The sequence below is a fragment of the Pungitius pungitius genome, chromosome 5, assembly GCF_949316345.1.
Source record: "Pungitius pungitius chromosome 5, fPunPun2.1, whole genome shotgun sequence".
Taxonomy (NCBI): Eukaryota; Metazoa; Chordata; class Actinopteri; order Perciformes; family Gasterosteidae; genus Pungitius; species Pungitius pungitius.
Window position 1 is genome coordinate 93,845 of NC_084904.1, and position 27,440 is coordinate 121,284.

At 43.5% G+C, this 27,440-nt stretch overlaps 2 protein-coding genes across 3 annotated transcripts; both read right to left on the reverse strand.

The window, feature by feature from the left end:
* Positions 1–6,409: 6,409 nt before the first annotated feature.
* Positions 6,410–11,072, reverse strand: mat2ab (methionine adenosyltransferase 2Ab). The gene is made up of 9 exons (XM_037482704.2): positions 10,792–11,072; positions 10,065–10,142; positions 9,864–9,986; positions 9,663–9,775; positions 9,406–9,549; positions 9,114–9,332; positions 8,851–9,033; positions 8,627–8,760; positions 6,410–8,105 (listed from the first exon to the last, which is right to left on the reverse strand). Exons 1-9 carry the CDS (start codon positions 10,880–10,882, stop codon positions 8,003–8,005), a joined length of 1,188 nt encoding a protein of 395 aa, XP_037338601.1. The 5' UTR covers positions 10,883–11,072; the 3' UTR covers positions 6,410–8,002.
* A 1,892-nt stretch (positions 11,073–12,964) lies between these two features.
* Positions 12,965–26,942, reverse strand: inpp5jb (inositol polyphosphate-5-phosphatase Jb). 2 transcript variants are annotated; one of them, XM_037482974.2, is made up of 13 exons: positions 26,813–26,942; positions 20,396–20,910; positions 19,740–19,847; positions 19,396–19,504; positions 17,964–18,080; positions 17,342–17,517; positions 17,127–17,238; positions 16,900–17,009; positions 16,539–16,746; positions 16,232–16,369; positions 16,061–16,144; positions 15,877–15,981; positions 12,965–15,749 (listed from the first exon to the last, which is right to left on the reverse strand). In XM_037482974.2, exons 2-13 carry the CDS (start codon positions 20,896–20,898, stop codon positions 15,444–15,446), a joined length of 2,076 nt encoding a protein of 691 aa, XP_037338871.2. In that variant the 5' UTR covers positions 20,899–20,910; positions 26,813–26,942; the 3' UTR covers positions 12,965–15,443. The 2 variants fall into 2 exon arrangements, with proteins under 2 accessions (XP_037338871.2, XP_037338870.2); XM_037482973.2 differs by lacking the exon at positions 26,813–26,942 and adding an exon at positions 24,980–25,645 and having other exon boundaries at positions 12,967–15,749.
* Between the last annotated feature and the right edge of the window lie 498 nt (positions 26,943–27,440).

Genomic DNA, 27,440 nt, shown 5'->3' on the forward strand with positions numbered 1-27,440 from the left:
AAGTTGCCATGGTGTTATGCAAAGCTTAGTCAATGAGGCGGGGCCTCTGCTCCGCTATTGGTGGAACAGAGACACTCCCCTTTAGGTTCACTACACCCTCCTGCAGCTCACTTGTCATCTTGCAGTCAGCATGTGACCGTGGTTATTAGAGGGGAGACACATTGCCTTGTCAACAGATTATCTCCAGTTTCACCAGGTCTCTATTTGTGGAGAATGACCCAATCACAGCTCACACCTTCACACTCCCCCCTAACCCTCATTAATAATGATGTGTAACACATATGTCAGGGAAGGACTTGCGTAATGTATGACATTACGCAACTAAGGGAACCTGAACATGTATGCTACCTGTCGTGGCAAGCAGTTGGTTATGTATGGCAATATTGCACAATATGTTATACCTTACATGAACTCTTTTCATTGAGATGTGTGCTTGGACGAATTGTTCGCATTGATGAAACACTGCACATATACAGATTTACATATTACAGAAAATGTTGAAATCCTGCTGGCAATTCTGTGGAAAGTCTCTGCTTCAACCGTGGATACTTGCACAACATCTGTTTCCAGCGTATGATTTCAAGGCAACGCTCCAGGCTGAGGGCCTGTTCTAAGGTGGGTTTCCCTTCAATGGGGACAAAAGTGAAGACACTTTAGGGAGAGCAGTAGAGGGGGATCAAACTACAATGGATGTCATGTGTACAGAATAAACAACATAAAATATGTACAATATATTCAATTCCTATAACAGAAATGATTAAAATAATACAAGTAGAGCCAGGTGTACGGACCACTGCAGGGACAACCACCTTCAGACATGACCACCATCAGACATGACCACCTTCAGACATGACCACCATCTACAGAAATAGCAGCCTGTCATTGCAAGTGTTTTTTAAACTTAATCTCTAAGACAAATGTTAAATGGAGAAGAAAGGGTGTGCCGGTAAGCGCAGGGTTGATGGTTTGAACCCCGGCTGCTCCTTGAGTAAGACAGCTGGCCCCTGACTGCTCCCCAGGAGCCTTCAGGGCAGAACACTTCTCCCTTGCAGGGATGAAAGCAGATTAATAAAGGATACTTTCTTTACTTTTCTTTCATAGCATTGTGTATCATTTTGTCTGGGTTGGGTTCAATGACACATTGAGTAAAATGCTACTTTAAAAACAATCTAGATCAAGTTTTGGAGTCCCTCCAGGACACACAATTGTATAACTGTAAAGTTCATAATGACTCAGCTGGATTTAAAGTGTGTAATCGGATGCAACTGCTGATTGTTGCATGGCGGGATTTTTCCACACACCCAAATAATGCCACATATATGGCGTCTAGAAAGAGACTATACTTAATATGAAGATGGTAACGGTTAATGTTTTGGGACATTTGACATTGTTAAACATGCACACTAATAATAATTAGGGCCGGGACTCGATTAAAAATATGAATCTAATTAATTAGAGGCTTTGTAATTAATTAATCAAAATTAATCGCATTTTAATTGCATAAATATTTGACCTGAGAACAGTGAGAAGTCATTTTTTTCACATGGATTTTTATTTTTGTTCAACCAATTCCAGCAGACAAGTGTGTTGTGTTGTGGATTCCAGCCTGAGAATCTATGAGAATTGAGGTTGGATTCAAAAGCATCAACAGGTGTGTGGTGGAACAGTGCAGGGAGATAGCAGGAAGGCTGAAGTGTGGAGGATCCTCAGTTCAAACCTGCTCTCTCAGAAGGAGGGTTTGGTTGCAGTCAGGGCTTCAGACTGTAAACTTTCAAACAGTTTTGAGGTTTAGTAAACAATCCCAAGGTCTAATATGAGAAACGGACACAATGAGGCATGTGCTTGAATAGCACAAGGGAACAACTGAAGGGCTGCAGGCTCCAACCTGCTGTCTGAGGTTGTGGGTTCATGCCCCTTCATGCAGACATCACTTCTGCTTTGAAAGAGTTTTGAGCTTAGAGTAGCAGTCTCAAGGTTAAATACGAGAAACAAAAATTTAATTTGTGCATGGTGAGGTAGTGCAGCACAAGAGCAGAGGAGCTACTGTCCTTAGGTTGTGGGTTCAAGCCCAGTCTTGGGTTTGAGCCTTTGGCTTTACTTCAGGTTTGAGTAGCAATCTCAAGGTTAAATACAACAAACAAAGGGTTGGTTAGTGTGTGGTGAAGTAGCACATCGGAAGAGCTGCTGACATAAGCCCTTGCACTGCACTTGAAGGTTGTCCACATGTGGAAGTAGCATTTAAAAAGAGTTTTGAGGTTTAGCTCACATGCTCAAGGTTAAATAGGAGAATCAAAGTTGCCAAATTGTGACCAGGACTGGTAGTGTAGGGGTGAGTGCAGGGTGCCAAAAGCCTCTGTGCGCACCGCCAGTGGGTTCAAATCCCACCCGCCAAGTCTTGAGCGCACTACCGCGGAGGTAGTAGTGGGGGCATTGTCCCCACTGGTTGTTTCAGAGAAGTGGACCCTAGGGGTTATGCAGAAACACAAGGCGCGTTCACTTGAGTTATGATGGCATTGTCAAGAATGATGAAGAATCTTTTGCTGATGAATTGAATTTGATGTTAATTGCTTTGCTTTAGCTTTTAGCACTCATTAGCCACGCTACGTAGCCTATAGGGTTCCACCTTTTTGACGGGAGAGAAGGCCGGTAAAGATGAGCAGATGTGTCTCATTCAGTGGTCACACTGACATGAAACTTATTACAGCCTCTGAGGGCATTTTTCAAGACAATCACATGTTTGTCTACTTCAGGGCATCCTGTGGACAACCTTAAACTGACAGTCTGGCACAGGGTGTAGATAAGTTGTGAATTCCTTGTTGCACAGCTTGCACACAACCACGCTCTTATCGACGCTTCCATCCGTGTGTTTATTATAAGAAGATTTCCCATTCACGGGGCCACCCGACACGGTCTCGTCAGCTTCTTCGTTCATGTTCACTGTGGTTTGTTGTTGTCTGAAGTCATGGACGCTAGTTGGTGCTCCAGTATAATCGGTCCCCCCAAAACTCATCCAGTGAGAAACGTTCCGCGGTGCAAAAAATAAGTGTAAAAATGCTTAATGTGTTATTTTTTGTGTAATTAATTCATCTTAATTCACATTGTAATTAATTAATCGTAATTAATGAATCTTTACATTAGAGTATAGCAACTAAATTCGCTCGTTTTATAAAAAATATAAAACGAGTAAATAGTGAATGTATAAACCCTTTACATCTTTATTTAAAATTTAAAAAATACAAATCAAGTTGAATAAACGTGAGAATGCCTACAGCACTTTGAGGTGCACCAACGTTTACAACTAGGGGAGAAATGGTGTAGTAAAAGAGCAATGTGCATAAATATAGCATCAGCTGTCACCCCGTCCCAAGAAACCACCACCTCAACTAAGTGCTGACCTGCTTCTGCCCTTTTCACTGTGATAAATATCTTTCTCTCCCCCCGCTGTGCAGTGAGCGTTGGCTGTGAGAAAAGTCTTTCAGTTCACAGCAATGTTTGGTCTGAGATGTGAGCAGAGCACAGGTGGCGTCCACTCAGATTTCTGTTTTGGGAAGAATCTGATTTTGTTTTTTAGGAGAAACAAAGAAACTACAAATCCACCCTTGACCTCAGCCTATAAGACTCTGTTTGATGCCTTATCGGCACGCCGTGTTCCCAGAGAGTAGCTCCATTCAAGGCTGCGTAAGACTGAACCCCCCTGACCGCTCCGAGTTAAATATAGATGTTGGACTGAGCCAACGTGGTCCTGCAAATGCACAGCTGCTCAACCTCGAGGTTTGAATATGTCCCTTAAGCGTACTTGATCTACTGTAACTGTATTAATGTAGTGGGAAAGTCTTCAAGATTCAGTGAAGCTTACAACACAAAAAGCTCACAGAGTCAAACAGGCAGGGCCGGTACAGCTAGCAGATATTTGGCAAACCTAAAAAAAAATTCCAACAATGAATACAACTCCAACAAAGTGCAGGAGGTGTAATGATTAGTGACTGACAACGAGGGAATTGGGAATTCAGGGCATTCTTGAGACAGGTGGGACTGAGCAGGGCAGACATTCCAATGTGGCAAAATAACAAAAACACACGATAGATTAAAGAATAAACCCAAAACCATAATACAAATTACTCCATTAACTATCAAAGTAAGCAAGTTTCAAGGTACATGTCTCACTGGTGTTGCTATGGGAGCTAAAGGCACCTGTGAGTATGCAGGTCTCCACCACACTGAAACTAATGCTCATGGGGCTCAGAGCAGATGTTCCCTGATTTACACAGCTGCAGGATTACACAGCACAGTAATATAGGTGAGGAAGCTCAATGGCTAGAATGCATTGTATTCATTGCCATGCGGGCATCTCCTTGTGTGGATTGGCACAATAGATTATGGGTTTGAGACAGCATTTCTATAAATGTGCATTACTGCTGATTATTACATCACATGTCATTTAGCTGACGCTTTTATCCAAAGTGACTTACAATAAGTGCATTTCCACCGTATCATCTGTAATGCCATCTGTCATCTTTAACGCCTTTAACACCCACGCACGCGCGCACGCACACACTTTGAAAAATGTAGTTCAGAGTTGAGAAGGGCGGCAACATTCAAGTTCAAGCAGTGTTTTCAATTAGCTGCTCGGCTTGAAGTGGCTGTTTTTTGTATAAATAATGAATGTAGTGGTAGTCGGTACCAACAAGCAGCCATGAGTTTATACTTTTAATGCTATTTGAGGAGGCAGCCTTATGGTTTTATTACATGGCTGTTTGCGCACAAAGACCTCCAAGAGCCCGGTTGTGTTCGTATTTTACCATTTTTAGGTGGCAATGGGCCAAAAGTCCTTCATTAAGAAAGTTAAAACTGCAAACACGGTGAGAGTCAAAGTACACAATGTGTACACATGTTAATCTGACCTTAATTTAGATAAAGGAGTAATTCCTGTTCCCAATATTTAGCCGCAGCAAACATAGAATCACTTTTGAATTACCTGATTATTACCGTTGACGTCTGACTTAACAAGAAAATCAAATCTTTTGATCAATTTAAAAAGAAAATCTGACGAGAATAAAACATGGTACTTCTAATCGTGCATTTGGGAATTCTGAATACACAAACCAAAGGTTGACGTTCTACAGACAATGTACACGACTGATTTCACAATGCTTGACCGAATATGATGAAACAAAGATAAAACTCCTTTATCATGTAATCAATGGGGGCTTTGAAAGCTTGCTATTTGGTGTTGCATAAAGAGTAAAGATCTGGACTCATTTGGTGGAAGCAAAATTACATTTCTCTCAACTGGAAAAAAACACAAAATAGACAATGAAACTTCAAATGCTCGTAAACCTGCCACACAGCAAATACAGAGACGCTTTCATGAGGTTCAACCAGCTGCTCAGGAACACCAACCCCCCAACTATTCCCCCCCGGCAACACACACACCCAGCGCTCAACGACTTGACTGTCCCACGTAACCCATTTAGCGCCTTACATACCAGAGAGCAGACACCCTGCTCTATTAACAGAAACGCTTTTAAAGGCTATCGGGTGGGTGAAGATCCCAGAGCAACATTTGAGGACTGCAATCAAGAAAACATCGCAGGACGCTAGAAATACATTTTGCAGGAAAGAATTGCCCTCAAACAAGTCATTTTGTATGGAGATCAGTTTCACAATCATTTAGAAACATTGAACGGTTAAAAAATTGTGAATAAAGTAATTCGTGGGACACAATGACAATGCAAAGTAGCCCAAGATGTGTTCTACCGAGTCCATTGAAGGCTGTGATCAGCTACCTCTGAACTGGAGAATAGACCATAAACCAGCAGCAGTTATTACGTTGCAGTAAGTTATGCCAATTTATAGTTTAACAGACTAAAACATTAATGGTGCATTATAGAGTTAGTTAATGCATGGCAGGGTTTGATGAGTTGTGAAAAACCAACTTTGTCACAATTATGTAATCATTGATTTGTGATTACATCCCTTTCTTGAACCTGAATATCTTACGTATTTAAAACCAAGTACTGGGACACATGTTTTTGCCAGGCATGACGTGTTTAAGAACACGCAACTGTTCTGATAACCACATGGTTTACCCAATGATCTCCTAGTTTCAATATCTACTTTAAGTGTGCGTGCATGTTAGCACACAGTGAGGTTCCATAGTATTGCAGAGATTCTTAGTGCTTTACAACATACAAACCAGATTGGTTACTTTCACATTGAGGGCCAGGGTCCCTTGTGTGTAGAGCAAAATATCCCTTTTATACAGAAACAGGCTTAAGGCTTTCTTCCTGCATGGCAATCTAGAAAAAATATTAGGCTTTGATACTAAACTCCCCACAGTAAATGTAATATTCAAGAAAGCGCACATGTCGAGTTGATCACACAACCACAAATAAGCACGTCAGTGACAGACATTTGGAAGTAGTTGTTTATTACAGAGCATAAAGAAACAACCCAGTCTAGACAGAGCAATACAGTACGAGCTACTTGTTCCTGTGAAAGTTGAGCGCATGTCAGTAGGAAAGCAGATGGGGAGTAGAGGCAATAGAAAAGGCACTCCTACACCTACGGTAGCCAACGGGGGGGGGGGGGGGGGGGTGGGGGAAAGAGTTGAAGCGAACAAAACTCAGAAACTCAATCTACCCTACAGATGACACGGCTGCGTAAACAAGGCTGGTTTCTCTGTACAACACCAACCAGATGTTGCCATTGCATCGAGGGTAGGTGAGAGCTAAAGAATTGCGCCAGACATTTAACAAGATTTCAAAACCAACTCACTTAAGATCTGTAGTCAAAAATTAGTAAAATAGTCATTAACAGAAGCCAGTGAAAATTGAGTTGAGGCGGACCAAAGCTTTTCTGTACAACACTCTGGAGCTTCAAGCCAAACACTGAAAAGTGATCACATCAAAAAGGAATTAAAGATTCAATAGATTGTTTAAAGCTGCTTTCTGAAACAACGGCTCCTCTGTATCAACGCAGCGTCTCAGAACAAATAGTGTCGCGGCTGGACTTTAAGCCAAAAAGACTCCGGAAATAAACACTCCACTAAGGATGAAGACTGACCAGGTTTCTCTGTAGCTACACCTGGCATCCACACACCTAGGGAGGGAAAGGCCCATTTGTCACTTCAAACAATAGTGAAACTACATTTAAAAAAACAAGACTCATTTTAAAAATGGAATTTCAAATGCATAACAATCCAATTATTCAAGTATAACAAAAACCTCTGCAGACCAGAGCATTGATTTAGCAGCTTCTGACTTTTCTGTATTACGTCAGAAAACAGCCACGGTCTGTAGGGGCGTCTGAGGATTTATAATCTGAGAATAATCTTTAAGAATTAGGATTTGGTTCTGCCATTAGTCTGCAATGCATAGCATTCTTTTTATAAACCGCAACAACCCTTCAATTTTAATTGTGCCATTAAAGCATCCTCCACAAAGATGCAGGGGTAAAGGTAACAAAAAGGCTCAAGAACAGCGACTGGGCCAGCAAAGCATCGTACTAGATTGAATGTAGGAGGAATGTTTAGAGAGACACTAAACTGTTTGGTAAAGTGCCACATCAGAAAACACGCCCCCTCCCCACCACTCAAATAATTATTGTAAACTGACTTAAAAACAGCACCAGTGAATGAGGAGTGACTCTTAAAGCCCAAAATGCGATCGCAAGGACACCAACCAGAATCGACTGGTCAAAGCAGCGTTTCAGTCGATCACACCAAGAATCAGTGGACCGTCACGACGTGGGAGAAGGTTATGGTTCATTAGTTCATGGAACCCATCCATTTCTTTAAACATTGAGTTTCTGAGCCGTGCCTGCTACGACCCACTATGTTACTGCAACCAGAGGAAAACAGCAAGAAGACAGGGGGAGGGGGGTGAAAGACAGGAGTCAAGGAAACCATTACTACGAGCGATAAGTGCATTTCACCCCCGGAACCTTGGAGGCTTCTCTGTAGTATACACCAACAGGCCTGGGGGGAAAAAGCTTAACATGTTTAGTATTTGAGTTTTTTGGGAACCTCCCATGGGAAGGCGTCTCGGCCAAAGTGGCCATAGGCTGCGGTCCTCTGATACAAGGGCTTCTTCAGATCCAGCTCCCTGGAATACATAATCAACATACTTAGCAGGCAGCCAGCAACGTCATAGGCACACAATGCTCACATTCGCCTGTTGGAGAGTCACGTGCCACCAAAAAAATTTAAAAAGCCGCCGTTGAACCAGCTGGTTAAGAGGGATTTGTGAAGCTTTAAAACTTACCCAGACAACCAAACTCATCCCTGAGCAGTGTAGTTACTGCAGCTGGAAACCACATTATACAATTTACAAAAAAAAGACATGTTCATAACTATGGCCGTTAAGGCTTTATTACAGAAAGCCATCATGCACATCTACCCCAATAAATTAATGTGTGCTCTTCCAATTCTACCTCAATGCCATAATAGAAGTTTAACTTTCGATACCAAAAGCAAAAAAAAAAAAAAGCAGGCTGCAGCAAACTGGGTATAGCGCTGCAGAATATCAAAACTATATCCTGGCCAGAGCAATAAATGACAAATCCTAGGGCATCAGGACTGGAGGGGATCGGTTGGCACCGAGTGGCTTTAGAGGCTATACATTACCTGACAATGACTCCAGGACGGAGATCAAAGTTCCTCTTTACAATGTCCAGCAGCTCCCTCTCACTCTTGTTTGAGGTCCCGTAATGGAAGATAGAAATTGAAAGTGGATGGGCGACTCCAATTGCATAAGAAACCTGATAAAACACACAAGCCATGTCAATTAAAAATTAAATACTTTGGGTAGGAATCTCTTGAGTCCCTCACCAAAAATAAAAGGGACTCACCTGGACCAACACTCTCCTGCAAAGTTCAGCCTTCACCAGTGACTTTGCCACCCACCGCGCAGCGTAAGCAGCAGAGCGGTCCACCTTCGTATAATCCTTCCCAGAGAAGGCTCCACCGCCATGGGCTCCCCACCCGCCATAGGTGTCAACAATAATTTTCCGCCCAGTCAGACCAGCGTCACCCTTTGATCAAAGAGCAGAGGTCACACAGGTGGATAACCCAAGTGAAATATTTTCTAAAAGCCATACCCTTTGATATTTACCTGTGGGCCTCCAATAACAAATCGCCCACTGGGCTGCAGGTGGTAAATGGTGTCATCATCCAAATAGATGCACGGAACGACAGCCTTGACGACTTTCTCCTTCAGAGTGTCTCTCATTTCCTCCAGGCAGATATCCTCATCATGCTGCACAGAGACGACAATTGTGTGCACACGGACTGGCAGCATGGCTCCTCGGTCCTGGCGGTACTGCACAGTAACCTGTGAAAAAAACAACATATAAGCCATAGTCCTAACAACAGTAAGTAACATTTCTGATAATTAAGAACTGTACCTGTGTCTTTGAGTCTGGCCGGAGCCACGGAAGGGTGCCGTTGCGACGCAATTCGGCCATCTTAGAATTCAGTTTGTGGGCAAGGACAATTGTGAGAGGCATGCTCTCCTCAGTCTCATCAGTGGCATATCCAAACATCAAGCCCTGCGGAGCAAGAGACAGTTTTTTTTAAAAGCGCATAAGTCTCCATTAAGGACAATGAAAGACACGTTATACAACTACAGCGCTAGGGTTAAATGTTAATAACCACGACTGACCTGGTCCCCTGCGCCAATATCCTCCTCGTTGCGGTCAACGTGAACACCCTGAGCGATGTCAGGAGACTGCTGCTCCAAGGCCACGAGAACATTACAGGTCTTGTAGTCAAAGCCTGGGCAAGACAGGACAAAAGCACATCAAGACTTGGATACCAAACAACAACAACAACAGAGTAGTCAATGCACAACAGCATCACGCACCTTTGGAAGAGTCATCATATCCAATTTGACGGATGGTGTCGCGAACAACTTTTTGATAGTCCACTGTGGCACGAGAGGTCACTTCACCAGCCAACAGGATCATGCCAGTCTTAGCAACAGTCTCTGCAGGAGGTAAGGATGCAACAGTCAATGTAAAGGAGTTGAGAAAACATTGAAATAAAGGAAGCGCGTTTTACTTACCACATGCAACTTTGGCATCGGGATCCTGCTTAAGATGGGCGTCCAAAACGGCATCACTGATCTGATCACAAATCTTGTCTGAAAAAACAAACAATGAAACTAAACATCTCGGACACTGCAGCAAAGGTGGGTGTGAATGAAAACGTGGGCTCACAGACGCCATTTCAGCATGTGCACATGTGGTGGGGAGGCGAGGGCGCGCAAGCAACATCCACCCGGGACCGGAAGGCGAGCGTGACACAGTACTTAAGAGTTTAAACTACGGCCTTTCGAGGAAAACCTTTTAGAAGGAACAAGACACGAGCGTTCGCCGTAAAGGCCAACATGGCGCTAACATAGCGGGCTTTATTAATGTTACATAACGCCGGTACAGTCTGCCACGCTCAGAACCACGCGTACGGACAAAACATTGTGATAATTCAATTAAGCAAGCAATTGTTTAACATCAGTTCATGTCGGATACGTTTGCCGTGAGTTGAGCACGCGAGAGCAGCAGTGATTAGCGCGCTAACGGTAATGTTAGCTAGCAGCGCGTGCACTCAGTCACTGGCCCGGCTAACGTAACGAAGAGGGGGGGGGAGGCCGTAATGTCCAAACCCACAGCTCACGTTCCTTCTTTCAGATTCAGAATAAAGTGAAGCGGGAAATCTAACGTCAGAGGACGTCGAGCAACATTTAGTCAATTTCGTAATAAATTCTCTAACGGACGGAGTGCGGAGGGTCTTACCGGGGTGTCCTTCCCCGACCGACTCGGAGGTGAACAAGAAGCAGTCCTCGTCAATGAGGGAGTTGTGGAAACCATTCACCTGCCCGTTCATTGTCGCTGTCGGTGGCTGCTGGTCTGTAAAATGTTACGGCCTTATTTATTTTATTTCTACGGGCGGCGTTTTCCTTCCTTGTGCAGAGGTCTCGTGATGGTTACTCGTTAAGTAGCTTCTAAAAGCCTCCACCTCATGGCGCAGAGCTCCACTATTTATCCTATAAAGTCAGCCGCTCTGACGTCACGACGGGATGGACCATACCATCGAGTCCCTTCAAAGGGTAGAATGGGTGCGTAATGTGGATGGTGATGTAATAATAGAGTTAGTTGCACCTTTTGGTGCGTTTATCAAACTAACTAGATCATTCTTCTTTTCACAGCGTGCGTCGGTGATGATTTGATTCCTATACAGATAAGAGTATGTTGAGTGATGCTTGAGACTTGATGCAATCCAGTTTGACTCCCCGTTAGTTGTGATTTAAGCAGGTGAGCTGACCGTCAACATTCAGTATAACATCTTAATGGCACATAGTCCTAAAAACGTTTTATTTTAGTTTGTTGTATTTACCACAATGTGTAATAATGTTTTTGATCAGAAAACATATTTTTCCAGCAAACCCTTGTTTGCTATAAACCCAAACTGGTCCATCATCTGCTACATGTGACTCATGGAGAAACAAGCAGAAAACCTGGAGATGATTGCAACAGCGTGATAGTGGACACGGGAGAGCGAGAACAGACTGTTTATTATTTCTCAAAATAACTTCATTATACTTTTGTGCCATTATGATTTTACATTGTTTCCACTCCTAGACCTTTTAGGGACGTAACAACTTTACTCAAAAAGCCTCCATCTCCCCTCTGCCCTTCAGGCACTGTTTTTTAATATAATCAAAAGCTCTGATTGTGAACAAGCTGTACCTTTGCAGGCAACAGATGGGTTTAATTATTGTTGCTAAAAGAACGGTTTTACCATGGCTCCAGAGCAGGACCATTTAATTATTTCAGGAGTATTTCTGGTTCAAGTTCTTGTCTGTTCTGAGTTCTGAGTGTTTTCTTTACTTCAGCAAAGATGTTGAAAATAAGATCTCGTGGTTTTCAATTCAGATTGCTGCTTCACCAAGAAAAAGTACATGTTCTGCATGTCATTGTGCCTATCCCTCATCTCAGTGACCTGATGTTTTCTCTGTTCAAGCTGCTCAATCTGCTGCTCGATCTTTGAAAGTCACTGTGACAGAAACGCAAACAATGACTGGTCTATAATGTTAGATTAAGAATAAATGCGGCATCAATATCCAACAGTACTGTTGAAGGGCAATGTCTTTATATGACCAGAGGTTAGAAATGGTCAAATATTAAAGGTTGCCTTCAACACAAAAATACTGTTCTACAGTAAAGTTTTATAAGCAGAAATTCAACCTTGATGGAAAAATGAAACCCAGAACAAACATTTACACTTGTTTCATTACATTGCCGTTAGTGTTGTCTGTGTTTACCCTTCTCGTCAGCCAATTGAATTATGGTATTATACTATGTATTGTCACTGAACAAAGCAACTCAATCTCTGACCGGTGTTGCATCAGGGGGGTAAAGTCATTTGTCACCATGAATTTGCAGGGCGGACCCTTTCTTTTCAGAGATCAAAAGCATGATGCAAGATACACCTGCTGTTGCCTTGTGCAGGATGTGTGTCCTGCTGGTTGTCCATATTTACATTGAAAGTCTAAAATATCAATCAACATCCACTGTATCCAACAATAAGTCCACATTCAAATGGCTGTAAAAGCTGATTAATAAAAGACTGAAGGGCCATCCGAAATCTGGTAAAAATGCAATGAGGTTAAATGATATCATCCATAATGAAATACAATGCATATGGAAGGTTGTAGGTGTAGTAATCGTGGAGTTACTACTTGCATGTCTTCATGTAAAGGTCCTAGCAGCCCAGGTTGCATTTTCTCAGGGCATCGCCTCGTATTTACTTTGTAAAACCACATTTCAGTCACACTTCAGCACTCTCATTCTCACACATTTAAGTGAGAAGAAAATAAATACAAAACTCTTCACTTATTCTTATAAATAAGAAAAAAAATACATTAAATTGTAATATAAAATGTTTCAGCTAATGACCATTTAGGAAACTTCATAAACACACAGGAAGCACACAGACAGCACAGTTTGAAGGAGAGTATATTTTGTCTTTGGACAGTTTCACTAGTTTCGGGGTTTGAGAACAAAGCAAAGCAGCCCCTAAAAAACCCTTCTCACTGAGCTGATCAGATGTTTTCACTGAGATAAACTTTTCTTATGATTTCTCACAGGCGTCTAATATTTTTAGTCGATTTCATTCATAATTATACAAATATCTGTTGACTAAACAATCCTCATTTCAGACAATTAAAGCAACATTTTGGCTAAAATGGAGAATGTTCACTAGGTCCTTACAGGAGAAGAAAATAATCATCAATATTCTCTGATAACTTTTGACATAATGCTCCCTCACTGGCCAGCAGAATTCAGGCTCATTTAAAAATGAAATAGGAAAATAAATACATAATTTAGGTAAAATCATCATTGCGGCATAGATTGTCTCCTATATATAATTTGCTAACATACTTAATATTAATCCTTTACGTGTATATATTTCTTCTATTTTAGCCACATAATTACAAAATAATAACATTCTGATATTTTTTTCCATTTCACAATAGATAGTTACTGGTCATGACAGCAGAACTGACCTTACTTATCTAAATGACCTAAAGTAAGACAAAGTTGTACAATCTTAATCTTTTTTAAACATATTACTCTAAACAAAGGCCCATTAGCATTTTCATTTCAAAGACAATACAAGAATGTACTATGACATTTTTTCAAACTATTTCAGATTAATGCAAGCTTAACTGCATGTCTTCACTTAACACGTTTACATCGTCACTGTTCTCAACAAGCTTTTCTAACAAATTTCACTTCCACTATTATAACAAAGAGGAGTCAAAAACAGCACTTTACGGCACAAGAATTACAGTACCGGAATGTACAGTATGTAAGCAAACATGCAAACACAGTCACACACACACACTCCCAAACAAACACACACACACACACATCCATAAAAACACATCCACACAGAAACTGAATACAGACACTTACAGCTACAACAGCACACACTGTCCTACGCTAACAGCCCAAAAGTACAATGTGTCTAAAATGGTGCATCAGAGGTCACACAGTAACAATGCAACATGACGACTACTGTTATGGTCGGCTAACCCCTATGACTAGATGGATCTGAGCGAATGACACCTGAAAAGAAATCATCTAATAAAATAAAGCATTAGGTAGGACCATTGAATGTAGTTAAAATAACGCATTGGCATGGAGATATTTCACTAGAGTGGAGCTTTGTTTCATACAATGCAAAGCCCCATAGCAGCTCTACATAGTAGAGCTCCTGCTCACATTTGTCAGAGATATCCAGATTGATTATCAGTTTTACTTGAGTTTTTGCAAAACGATCATACACAAAATACATTTTATTTTCATATCATACATGAAAATAGAGTAAAAAAGAATAAGATGAGTCTTTTTTTCCCGTGTATTTTTTGGCAAAGGTAACTAAACTGCTTGGATATGCCTCATTAAATGACAAACGTATAGTGGTCCCAGAAACGCACTGTAAGTGTATCCTGCTTCAGATATTGCTGTGGTTGTTGCCACTGAAGTTGGCAAAGCAGGGATAGTGACAAACAATTAATCAACTAGTTTTGGCAAGACAGATACGCTCTGCGAGCTGACAGCTTCTACGACCATCACATCCAACTGCACTCATTTAATCCATATATATATATATATATATATAAACTTTTCTAGGCTGTCGTGTGCTGTTCTGCGACCATGAGCAGCAGCCAAGGCCCCTAAACCCGTCCCCACCCACTTTGGTTCTGCTCTTTTTATTGTTGGAACGTTTGAAATGATTCCTGCATGTTATTCCCCTGGTTGGTGTATGCTGCATTTCCAAAGCAGGGAAATCCACACCAGGAGATGCATCACCAATTCAATCCAATGCATGGAACTCTCCATTAGCAGAGGATGTTGTGTTGTTGATTGACCCGTCGAGTATTTTGGATTTAAACTATTTTTTAACTCTGTCTCTGTGGTCAGAGGGATATATGTTTCACAACTAATGCAATTGATTTGTGAGTAATGTTTGTGGCAGGAATATCAGACTCAAAAGCCTTTACTGTTGTCTGCTGACCGTCCAGGGTATGAAACCATTGTCGTACGCTGCATGACCATGTGATCCTTGAGTATTTCCTAATGCAATGTGTCAGCTCCCTGTACTGTCCACACCTGAGAACGGACAAAAGGTAGAAGAAACACAGGACCGAGTGAAAAGACTTACAAATAAAAAAATATATACAATGTGCACAGCTCAATAGAACAACTCAAGGCAAACAGTAAGCCGTCTGGACCAACCAGATGGCTGTTCCTGAAAAGGATGGCATCAGAACCTGTATCATTTTATCACAGAAAACATACAGAGTAATGGATGTATTCGATCAAAGACACGACATTAGGCTGTGTGATCTGTGACGACAGCAGGACGAGGTTTGCTTTCAGACCCCTGAACCCTGTGCGTCTTTTTCTTTCTCCTCGGAAGCAGAGACCTGGCCGCTGCTGTCCTCTGCTGGACGTCCTGTGGACTCACGCTCAGCTGGTGTCGTGGCGACGTCCAGCACTTTCACGTTGGCCTGTGTGGGGCTTCCAGAGCGGCTGTGGCTACGGTGGCTGCGGTGCTTTGCTTTGCACGGACTGGGGCTGCGGGACCCCCCCTTGGTGGGGACGACGGTGCCGTCGTCGTCTGAGCTGAAGTCAGAGCTGTCCGAAGAACTGGCATCAAGACCTGAAGCTGGGAGCTGGATCTGGAGATGGGTGAAAAAGATAATACAGGTTGCATATGGGAACACCACCTTCCCAGAGCTGTAATATTCCCCTCGTAGGGCAAACGTATTACATACATAGGAAGCCGTGCCAAAGTGCCTTGATTACCTGAAATGGCTCTGTTACACCCACAATGGTGCTCATGTTGTTGCTATAGTAACCCAAGATGAAGTCTCCTGAGCCTTTTGGTAATTCCTCCTCAGTAAAGGTTACCTGGGAAGCAGGTATTTAGACATTTATTAAATGTGAAAGAAAAAGACATCAACGAGAATTCATCACGCAACCAGATTACCTGGTGCTCTTGTCGAGTAAAGTCCGCTTCCTCTTGCTTGGCCCACACGTATCCCACATAGTCCTTATGGTGCTTGAAACCCACCTAGGGTGGCAAATTGGTAGCGCACGTGATTCACCGCCGCGGATTGTTCAGAACATGGAATTGGGGGGGAGAGGTACGACTGTTTACCTTAAACAGTCCGATCCAGTCCCAGGAGCTGCGGGGGTAGTTGGGCACCAGGCGGAATTTTGCTACGGCATCTTCGATACTGTTCCACTCATCCTCCACTATGATTGTGACCAGCGGCACATCTAACTTGTACGGGAACTAAAGACAACATTTACCATAAACCTTTCTACAGCGCACAAATATCCTTGAGTAATCATAAAAAATGAAGATGGTTGACTATCAAATGGCTGTAAAGATTAAAATGTGTCCCGAGCATCAATTATCCACTACAGCACGGACGATGGTTTAAAGTGGTGAAAAGTCTCACCTGCAGGGTAAAGATGGAGGAGACTGGTTTGTGGTCACTGACGGTGTATTCCATGTGACTCCGGTAGTAGTGTTGCGTCACTTTGGTCCCACTGGCCAGCCCCAAAGTGGAGCCACGCTTTCCTGCGCCGAGAGCAGCGCCGGCAGCGGCGGTGGCTCTCAGGCGCCACAGGATCCGGTCGGTCCAAGCCGGTTTACGTTTTTTCCCGCTGGGTGAACAAAATATATAGAAAACGAAAACCAGAATCAGTCACTTCCTCTGTGCTAGTGGAGACCTTTAGGAAAAGGGATTATTCTTAAACTAGAGTCCGTGAAATCAGGGCAGTGGCCTAAAATTCCAAGCAGCACCTCACACGACCAACCTTGTGTCATATGTATCTGTTCCAACGTCAAACTTGTAGGTGGGGGGGAATTTCAGCGGCCCCTCTTGGAAACCCTCCAAGACGGTCTCACTGTCTTTGGCCATATTGAGCTGCAACCGTGAAGGAGAAGTCAGCATGTCTCTCTAGTGCCTTCTAGTGGCATCACATACACAGTGATTAGTCCACTAGACAACTATTTCAGCATGTACTTAGAGAGCATGTTTTACCTGATCCTTTTCCCACAACATTGGGAATTTGTTAGTATCGATGGCGGTTTTAATGACTTGCATTTCCAGGTCCTCAATGCGGAAGTTAAGATCCCCAAACCAGAACACCACACTGTGAAAAACAAAGAAATGATTCCATTAACTAAAACAAGTTCCTGCCTGTCTGGGATGGACCTCCACGGCTTCATGAGGGCGTAAATGTTGTGCCGACTCACTCATGGTCGAGAACACCAGTGGCCGTCTGGCCCTCAAACTGCTGCTGCTGCAGGATGCTCTCAAAGTCCTCCATGCGCTGCCCAGAGTTTTCCATGTGAGCCGGCAGGTGGCAGTTGAGGAAGCATATGGTGTGTCCGAACGCCGTCATGCGGGCGCTAACACCACCTTTATTCCCCTGTAACACCGGCAGGTACAAGGGGGGGTCAAAGCATTTTAAAGAAAGAGAAAACAACCACGTAGGGAACAGAGCTTTTGTGTTCGTTTTCTCATCCTTTCACTTCTCAAAAATGTAAAAATGTAATGCTGTACAGTAGACTGCACAGTGGGGAGACAGGAGGAGGTCACGGATATGTTTCAGTGTAAAATGTGAAGAATAGGCTGAGGCCCGATGAGCGCCAACGGGGAGGAATTCTATCCCAACGGAGCCTCATGTCATCATTTCAGTCAACAGGATCTTAGTTCTAAACTAGTTCATCAACCCATTTTTTCTTCTCCCAGTTTTCTCGACCTGCTCTTTGTTTTCATAGAACTGGTTCAAGTATACAAACGGGATCCAACAGCCTGTTGTGAAATGTCCACAATGGAGTGCTGACCACAGAAGGCTGGCAGTAGCTGTCTCACCCAGTAACCCCCGAGGCCGGTTCGGGTGGTCTCAGTCTGGACACCGCGGAGGAAGGGCAGATGGAAGTACTTGGCAAAGACCAGGAGGAGCAGCCCCTGCATCCGCTGGGAGGTCACCTGAGGGAGGCACAGGAGGACAGACAGACATGCAGGATGAAATAGGATAATATAGGGAAATATAAGGAGGCACTTTGCCTAATCCTGAACAGAGAGCACGTTTACAGTTCTTTGATAATCTTTATAATGTACACTAAACTTTCAATACACAAATTCTCAGAGCTGAGGCAGGCGTTGTGTGTGTCCTTTTCTCCCCCCCCCCCTCTCTAACCCTTTGCATTTTCATTTTCCCTGCAGAGGCCAGCGGCTCTCTCTCTACTCTACATGGAGTCACACATTAAGGAGGCCATAGCTCGTGGTCTACTGTGGCTGCAGAAAGCTGCTAAATGCATTGGGTAACAAGATGGATAAGATAAGATCTGCTGGATAAGTCAAGCCCCTCTCCAGATATTTATGTTCATCTCTCTGCAGTGGTCAACAGATCCCAACCCCCAATTGCAGGCTGAAGAAGCTTGATCACAGCCCGCCTGAAAGGCCTGTGGCAACGGAGGCACACATCTCTGCACGTGACTCGCTTGTATACTAACCGGCTATTTGAACTACTTTCGTTGCGTAATGGAATCTACTGAGCCGTGAAGTTGACTAACTTTATGTGTGGTACGTGTGTTTCTATGGGAAAAGTCCAAAAGGGTGCACCTGTGCCTGAATGCATTGTGGGAAGAAAAGCATTTCTCATTCATATCGATGAATATTGGGAGTGTGCTACATTTAGGCAGAGAAAAGAAATTCAATTAGTCCAAAGACAAGAGTGTTGGAGAGGTAGAGAGAAGTTTTGACATTTGGAATAAGTTTAGAGCTAAACAACAGCTTGCTTTTTCCTGTCTCTAATTATGAGGCCCACAAAAACATCAACATCTTCCAACATCTTCTCTTCTTAAGGTGATTCCGTCCACCTTGTTACATACACAGATTCCCAATGACACCGTAATCTACCTCTACTTAAAATCCCAACTAAATCCCCTTAACCTGTTCATTTCATAAATACCCACATGAAGGAAGTCATGTGGAAATTATTTTCACAAGGTTTAAGCTATAGTAGCAGTGCACGACATAACTGGGGGACTAAATCAGGCTCAATGTCAGAGGGATGTCAACACCGACAACAACGTGATCCAAAAATAAAACATCCTGAGAGACCTTTGTGAAGCTCTTTCAGCTCGACAGTTGATTCACACTTTGGTTCACCGGGCCAACGGAGTATCGCACACCAACCTCAGCTGGTACCAACCCAACCCTAACCATCGATAACGCAATGCGTATGAATGTAAGCTGTGTGAGAGTGTGCATGTGTGTTAATATAAAAGCCATTACTGACCAGCACATAACCAAAGGGGCTGAGTCTCTCCATGCAGACCTCGCTCCATTGGTCTGTGAAGAGGACATCTTTCAGCCTTTTGTTAATCATAGAGTTCACTTCCTGCAGCCTTGAAGAAAAACGACAAACAGCAACACACAGGGGTCAAAATCCAACAGAGATTCAAGAGGAGCTGATAAGGGAAAGCTTTGATAACGTAATGCTGGATTAATAAATGAAAGGAAAGTAGCCATGAGGAGAGAGACGTCCCCGGGGTTCAGAACTGAGCCTGACTGCTCATTAGTGACAATCTTTGGTGTGCATAGATGGAGGCTTAAGCTTTCAAGCTGGAGCAAAACACTCACCCAATAATGTACATGTCAGTGTTTCCATCTCCCACATTCAGCCCCAGCAAGGAGGTGATGTCATCAGGCGGTGTGGCCGAACCCACGTTCCAAGTGATGAAGTGCAGCCTGTTGGAGACAAGATGTCGTAAACGGTCATTGGTAACAGGCCTGATGATGACAACCTGCAGACCTGAAACAGCTGAACCTATAAACACCTGGAAAAGAGCCCGTCAGGTTGCAGGTTGATCCATGTTTGTCAAAAATTATTTCAAAATCAAGTCATCATCTTTTTACTTTCCAATGGTAGTGGGACAGGATATCGGCCTTTCAGGGGATAATATTGCTGCGCTTTGGGGGGTTTTATGTTGCTTTTTATGCTTCTATGTCAATGATTTATTAATCCACAAAGATTAGATCAAATTAGACTCATGTGGTTTCTGAATTTGTAAAACCTAAACAAAAAAGAACATGTTTAATAAGGAGATGTTTCCTGACAGAAGCAAATAACAGTGTCAAATAATGATGGTCGCAGCATGAAGCGAAAAATCACCAAAATCTACACTGCAGCGTCTGTCAGTGTAGATTAAGCCTTTGTGTGCTCAGCTGTTCTGGATGGAAAGCGGACATTAAGGAAGCTGAGAGACATTAGAACAAGCACTGATGAGGGAACTTGCCTGAAGTCTTCCACAAGCTGGGCCTGTGTGTCTGCAGTACCGGCTACAGAGAACGCCCGCTGTGCATGAGGGTTTGAGTGAGGAGCCACGGGCCTGCTGTCCGGTGGGTGGGGCACCGACGCAGCCCTCACCGGGTGGTGGCCCGGCCCTTTCGGACCAGCCTTGGCGCTTGGCCCGGCGCGCTCGCCTGTGGGTTTGAATGCTGCAGTGCGAGAAGGTTTGGGGCGACTGGCCGCTGGGCCGTCAGATTCTGTCTCCTGCTGGTTTGCCACCAGAGTGGGTTCGGCTTTGGGCTCAGCTTTGGGCTCAGAGATGTCCACGGAGCCCTCTACTCTGGCACTTCTCTGTGGCCGTCGGGGCCTGGCAGGAGCTGCAGGCTGGGTGGAATCTGTGGCTGGACCCGCTGCCTCCGGTTCTGTAGCTGGAGTTATTGTTAAAGCGTCTGCTGCTCCTTTTGGGTCGTCTTCCTCCGTCTGGATTTGGATCGGAGTATTTTGGTCCATTTCTTAAGCTTGCTGAGGCAAAAAAAAGGAATGTTTCAACTTGCAAGATGCACATTACATTATCATTTAAGCTGTTTAAGTCATCTGGAACATCAATAAACGAATGACTCTGAAGATAACACTCTTGTTCAGCATCAGAATCGTCAAAGAAAAATGATGTAAATGTGTAAAATGATGACATGATGTAATCAGGAAAGTGTATTCTAAGACTATACAGAGACAGTACATGCCTTTCACTGGACAGAAAGCCATGTGGCCTACTTCACAAATGACAAGTGAATTCAGCTGATGAGTGGGGGCTGTCATGAGACATCTTGACCCAGCAGGGCAACCGAGTGAGTCATTCAAGCTCCAACCGTGGTGACTTTTCAATTACCTGCCATAGCAAGGCCTTGAAAATGGATAAATGCAGTCACATGGACTGACAGAAGAAGACATCAGAAAGAACAATATACAAAAAAACAACAAGAGAGGATAAGGAAGAGACCAGGATTCACAAATTCTCCTACTGTCCTGACCTCTTGGAGCTTTAGGTCGGAACATTTGGATAAAAGCAAGCCTGGACACCGTGTATCCTCCTCCCTACTTGTGCCTAAGCCGCCTGCAGGTCCAGTAACCAGAGAGATGCTCAGTCAGTTCCTATCAGCTCACGGCACCTGCCACACACTGACATGAGGGGATGCTGCATGGATCAGAACCACATAAACAAACCGCATGGAATAAACAACAATGCGTTGAGAGGGAGCTGCAGAGAGATCAGACGGACTCAGAGAGCGTTAATAATGGAGTAACGATCCATCCAATTATGGCAAGAATAAATGGCTGCATTGCCTTTATCTACTGCTAATTAATGGGACAAAATATAAATTCATGCACAACCAATTTTCAAAAGCTTTCAAATGAAATCAAAGACACAGGAAGCATTTTACATCAACAGCTACTACTTCAATTAATTGATTAAAAAAAGTAATGATGATGATATCCAACATGATTGAAGATGTTGGAGTGTCAAATGTTTTAAAAAATCTTGGCCAATCTAAAGAAGAAATGCATTAGGGTACTGTAGTCCATACATTACATCACCAGAGATGATTCAAAAACAAGCAGGGATTGTTTGGATGTTGAATCCTTAAAACACTCGCCACGTAGAGTATAGAATGGGACGTGTCCTTGTGGACATGATGATCCTTAGAATAGCTGATTTAGACAAAAAACTGTGGCAGGCCGACCCAGATCCATCAGTAGAGTAATAAAAGTGCAACACACGGTATGGCACCATGAAAAGTCTCAGTCCTTTATGACACACAACCAAATCATGGAAGCCATTAACCCATCATACGCTCAACATGGTTCAAATGCTGTCCTCTAGGATTTTCTGTTTGGGGACGGAGAAACGACAGAGCTCTCATAACTACTCCCGCGACCTTGAAGAGACGGAGGTCGTGCCTCGGTACTCTGCATGCGCCCAGAGACGCTGGTCTTTCGGGTCCACCAATAGGCGGGTGCCTCGGCGGGGCATAATGTATTCATATGGCCCATGTATGGCATTCGGTGGGTGGGGGGAGTGTGGAGGGCGGCAGGGCACACGGGGGAGGGGGTGGGAGCAAAACGAGCTGAGGGAGCGAGTGACTGTGTCTCTTCACAGTGTCTCCACACTGATTCTCTCACACTTCCCTCTGGCACTATCTCGTTTTCCAGCCTTAATCCCCCCCCCCCCCTCTCTCTCTCTGTCTCATCGTCCCGTTTCTCTAATCCTTTTTCTCTTCCCATCCCCTCCCAGATGCTATTGTTCCATCTCACCACCTTCCTTGCATAGCCATTGATTTGCTCATCCCACCAATTTGATTTTCCACATCCTGTATTTTTCCGTTCACACCAAGACGAGGGCCCAAACTATTCCTGGCCTGAAGTGCTTTCATTGCTTTCCTCTTCTACAGCCCCTGTGCTCTGAGGGGACATTCTCTGCATTGTTTGCTTCAGCCAAACACCTCCCTGTCGCTGTGAGGTGGAGGCGCCGCAGTACGCCATGGCAACTGGACGTTATCATACCCAGTGGCTCGGGAACATGGGGATATTATCCAGGCTAAGAACATGTTCAAACCATGTATGAGGAAGATGGTCCAGTATGCAGGAATTTTTGGTGTCATTGATACTAAATTGTTTATTTAGAAAAAGCACATTCAGAGATTCTTCCTTCTGCATGCAAAAAACTACCATTCTGTCAAACTTCAAATACTTTTTTCTCTGGGAACCGCGTTGACAGATTCCACTTCTTATTCTGCTCACGTTCACAAGGAGAGGGTGAAATGATTTGATAACGTGGTGTTTACATGCACCCTCCTGAGGGGGAGGAAGCTGAGAGAACCAGGAGGGATGCATTCTAACAGACAGCAGGCTCCCGCCAATCTTCTTGATGGGATTATTTAACAACACAGATAGTTTTGGACGGCGGAGTCTGTTGAGTGGTCGGAAGACATATTTCTTTATATTCAAAGAGAGTAACACATCGATTTTTGCTGCTCTGCACGGCTGCACAGCGTCATTCCAACCAAAATGTTTCCCATGTTGCTACAGCCAGACAGGGTGTTGGTGTTCAGGGCCTCCGGGGCCATATGCCCCTGTGACAGGGACACTAATGGTGACCTGGGCCAAAATCACTGCTGCAGCTGCTGCCACAGCTGTAAATGGCTCCCCTGGGTCCTTGTGCCACTAAGATTCCCTCTCCTGTATCCAGGGGGCCTCATCCTTCTGATTAGGTCACAGCCTAGAATGCAGGTTGTCAAAAGTATTCTGGTAACATTTGAACACTGCAGACATGTGCATCTGCACAGCAAAAAATTGTGTCGTAAATAGACATTTCAGATTCTGCCAATTAACAATTACGGAAGCCAGCCAAATGGAAACATTCGCGTTTGCTTCATTTAGCCTGTTATCTGACGCAAAAGCTGCACCCAGTTCACTAAGTAATGGCTGTGCATGCATTGCACAATGTGGAGTAAATGGGGTGAAGATTTCCATTGAATCCAACATAATCTGTGAAGGAATTTGGCTATGCAATCAAGTGTGACAAAAAAATCATTAGTAAAGATAGAAATAAACCCACTGTGCAAAAAAGCCACGTCTATGTGGAATAACATCTGCATGTGCAGGAAAAGCTATTGCGTGCATGTTCCTTCCTGTTCAGATAGTGGGTTTAATAAGAGAATACAGAACAGTAGCTTCACAGTTCTCACGTTCTGTTGCACTGAGCGAACTTGTAAGGTAAGGTGAGTTATAATCAGTGAATTTGAAGTCAAATCTAATAGAGCCTTTTGAAACCCATTTTGGCTACAGATGGTTATGTTTGCAGCTTAATCCTCCAGCAGTGCATCAATCGCATTACATTACATCGTTGCATGTAACAGTCATCTGAATACTACGCTGTAAGTGATCCAGTGGGTCATCATTTACAAAAAGATTACAGTCGACAAGAAGAATTCTCGACTAGCAAGAGAAGGTTTTTTTGACATTTGATATCTAGTGTTATGTAAACACTAGAACTCAAGTACATTGCACACTTAAAGTGAAGCAGGCCCTGGTATTCGGCCAATGGTAGGTAGACACACATGTTTACATGTACACATAAATTACTGCTGGCTCGGCAGCAGCACACAAATCCACCATCTGGCCTTATTACACTGCTGCTTCAAGGACAATATTCATCTGGCTGACAAAGGGGATGAAGGTCATTGTATTTCATTGAAGTGCCATCACATATTAACGTCAGACACACGAGTGCCTGTGTGTGCATGGATTTGTGTGTATATCTGCTTTAGATGAGCTTAGGAAATCATCAAAGTCTACGTGTAAACTAATGTCTGATTGGTTCCTTCTTAATCATCGTGTTCCTCTGCAAACACATGATGTAGCGTGCACGGTGTCACCATCACTTCTCACGTAGACGCACAACTAGACCCACTTACAGGTGATGTCAAGATGAAACGATAGTGAACAACACATGTCCCTCTATGTGTGTTTCTTCTGTCTCTTGGTGAGTAATTATCAACACAATAAACACAGCTGATCTGGGATCACCTTTTACCTGTTTGGGTTCTCGTACGTTGATGTTTGAACAGCTGATGGATCTTGGGTGAAATGTTTCTACAGATGAAGAGGTGCCTCGTCTTCCTCGGTGCAGGTTGTGAATTTAGACGAATCACGACAAGAAGTGAGTCGCTAACTGAAAACAGGCTGAACTTTCCCTCCAAGATGAATCCATCGGCATCCCAGCGCCTGTTTGCCTTCCTTCCTTCCTTCCTTCCTTCCTTCCCTCCTTCCTTCCGTCCTTGCTTCCGTCCTAAGCAGCGAGGTGACAGGTGGGTTTGGAAAGCGATGCTGCCGATAGATTTGCCAGAAAAGCTACATCTCAGAAACGTTCCTGTGCCTCCTGGTTCAAAGAGCCGGGCTCCGCCTTCCCGGTGCCCGGCAGATGAAAACAAACCGTCCGGGACCGTGAGAGAGAGAAGGAGAGAAGGAGAGAGAGAAGGAGAGAAGGAGAGAGAGAAGGAGAGAAGGTCTGCCGGCGGTGGGTGATGATTACGCGCAGCGTGCAGCGCACAGAACTAAAGCACGCAGAAAGGAAACGTCATGGCAAATACACCAAACATGACTTCCGCTCGACATCGGCTTACGTAACACCGACCTGCGGTCTCCTATGGATGTGCGCATGCCAAATGGCCTTTTAACTGTACAGTGAGCATGAAAAAAAGAGCCGTTCTATGTAGTTTAAGTCTATGGTGACGCTCTACTGACCCCTAGCGGTAGTTAGGGAGAAGTGTTTGGCGCAAAGCCGCGCAGTGAAGCACCTGCTTCTGAGCTTCTTCTTGCCTGAGAGAATTTGTATTGTTGAAGCACCCCCCCCCCCTGTCCCCCCCCCTGTCCCCTCCCCCTCCCCCTCCCCATTGCATCAGGAGTCACGGGTAGAGGATCCTTGATGTTGTCTTGGCAGAACTTTGTACTTTTAAGATACTTGTCAGGGGAGACCTAGTCAAACATTTGCTTTGGGCCTTTCCTCCACTGAACCCTGTCCTCATTAAATAAAGACTTGGTTTAAGCCAAGACTATATTAAAAGCAGAGTTTTTATTAGAAACGTGTTCCAGATCTGTTACATTACCCTGATTGAGCTCTGTATGTCTCTACTAGACGTTACTTTAGCAGGGCCCACTTCAGCTGATGATGAACTTAGAATTAAACAACTTAAGCCAAACTTAAGTTTTTTTATTATTATGTACACACTATGTATTTCAATACATTTAATATGGGACATGTGTAATAAAACGATGCTCCAACACTGATACTGATATTGCATGTCAGTCCGATACTGAGTCAAATAGGTATGGTACAATTGTCCATGAATAATAAATGGAGGATATATATATACAATAAGAAACCATATATATATATATATGGTTTCTTATTGTTAGAACTTTGTTTTGCAAACGTAGGAAAGCAATCTTTAAGTCAGCCTCATGTTTCATTACACTTGACAGAATGTTCCCAGGCAAACAGCTCATTAATTAAAGGGCGTTGTATTGGGGGATAGCCGAGCCCAAGTACCAGTATGATAAGTAGTAAATGATACTTTTGCACGTGCATGTGACCCTTGACCTTTGTTCAAAGAGGTCAAAAGGTGACACGCAAGCTATATATTACTGCCTTAATCTCGTTTCACGGTTCTTCAAGGCTTTTATTTCCAGATGTTGTTGTCTGACTGCAGCATGTTTCTAAAGGTTATGCCAGAAGGTAAATACATAAAAATATACATTTATACTTATACTAACATACTAATATTTATACTAATTTATACCATTATACTAACAATACATTACAAAAATATAAGGCGAAAAAATAAAACAATTATTGTTTCGTACTCACCATAAACATGCTCCCTTTACAAATCTAATCTGGAAAAATAGGGCCTCAGTTGTAAAAACTAAGTTTTAAATGTGACGTAGCTGCGTGGTGCAAACAAACTGGACCAACATTATTACAATAACCTTCGCCTCGGATGCCATGACCTGCAGTGACGTGTTTCCTGTTCAAACTAACCCCACCTTGAACTTTGTCTCATCCAATGAAGCAAGAAAGCAGTTGTTGAAGGAATAACCGATCCGACCTCTAACAAATCATTTACATCGTGGTAAAGGAACACTCACTTTGTAAAGGGTTTCTCTCCAGTGTGCCATTGTCCTAATGAACTCCCCATAGGGAATGTTTCACATTATGGATTTACTTCCACAGCTCTCAGCATGGTTTCTGGATATAAAAGACACACACCATCTTCCGCCTGCACGGTCCTAGAATACTTAAATAAAACTAGTTTGACGATATATCAGCTCGTGTATGTTTTCTTTCATGTCTTAGATGTCATTTTTCTACATTTCCAAGCATCAAAGGATGCATTTAAATGTATTGGATTGCATCTAAAAAAGGGATTTCGCAGATAACCAATGAGCGTCCTGCACGCCCCCCCCCCCCCCTCTCCCTCTCGACGTGGCAAGAG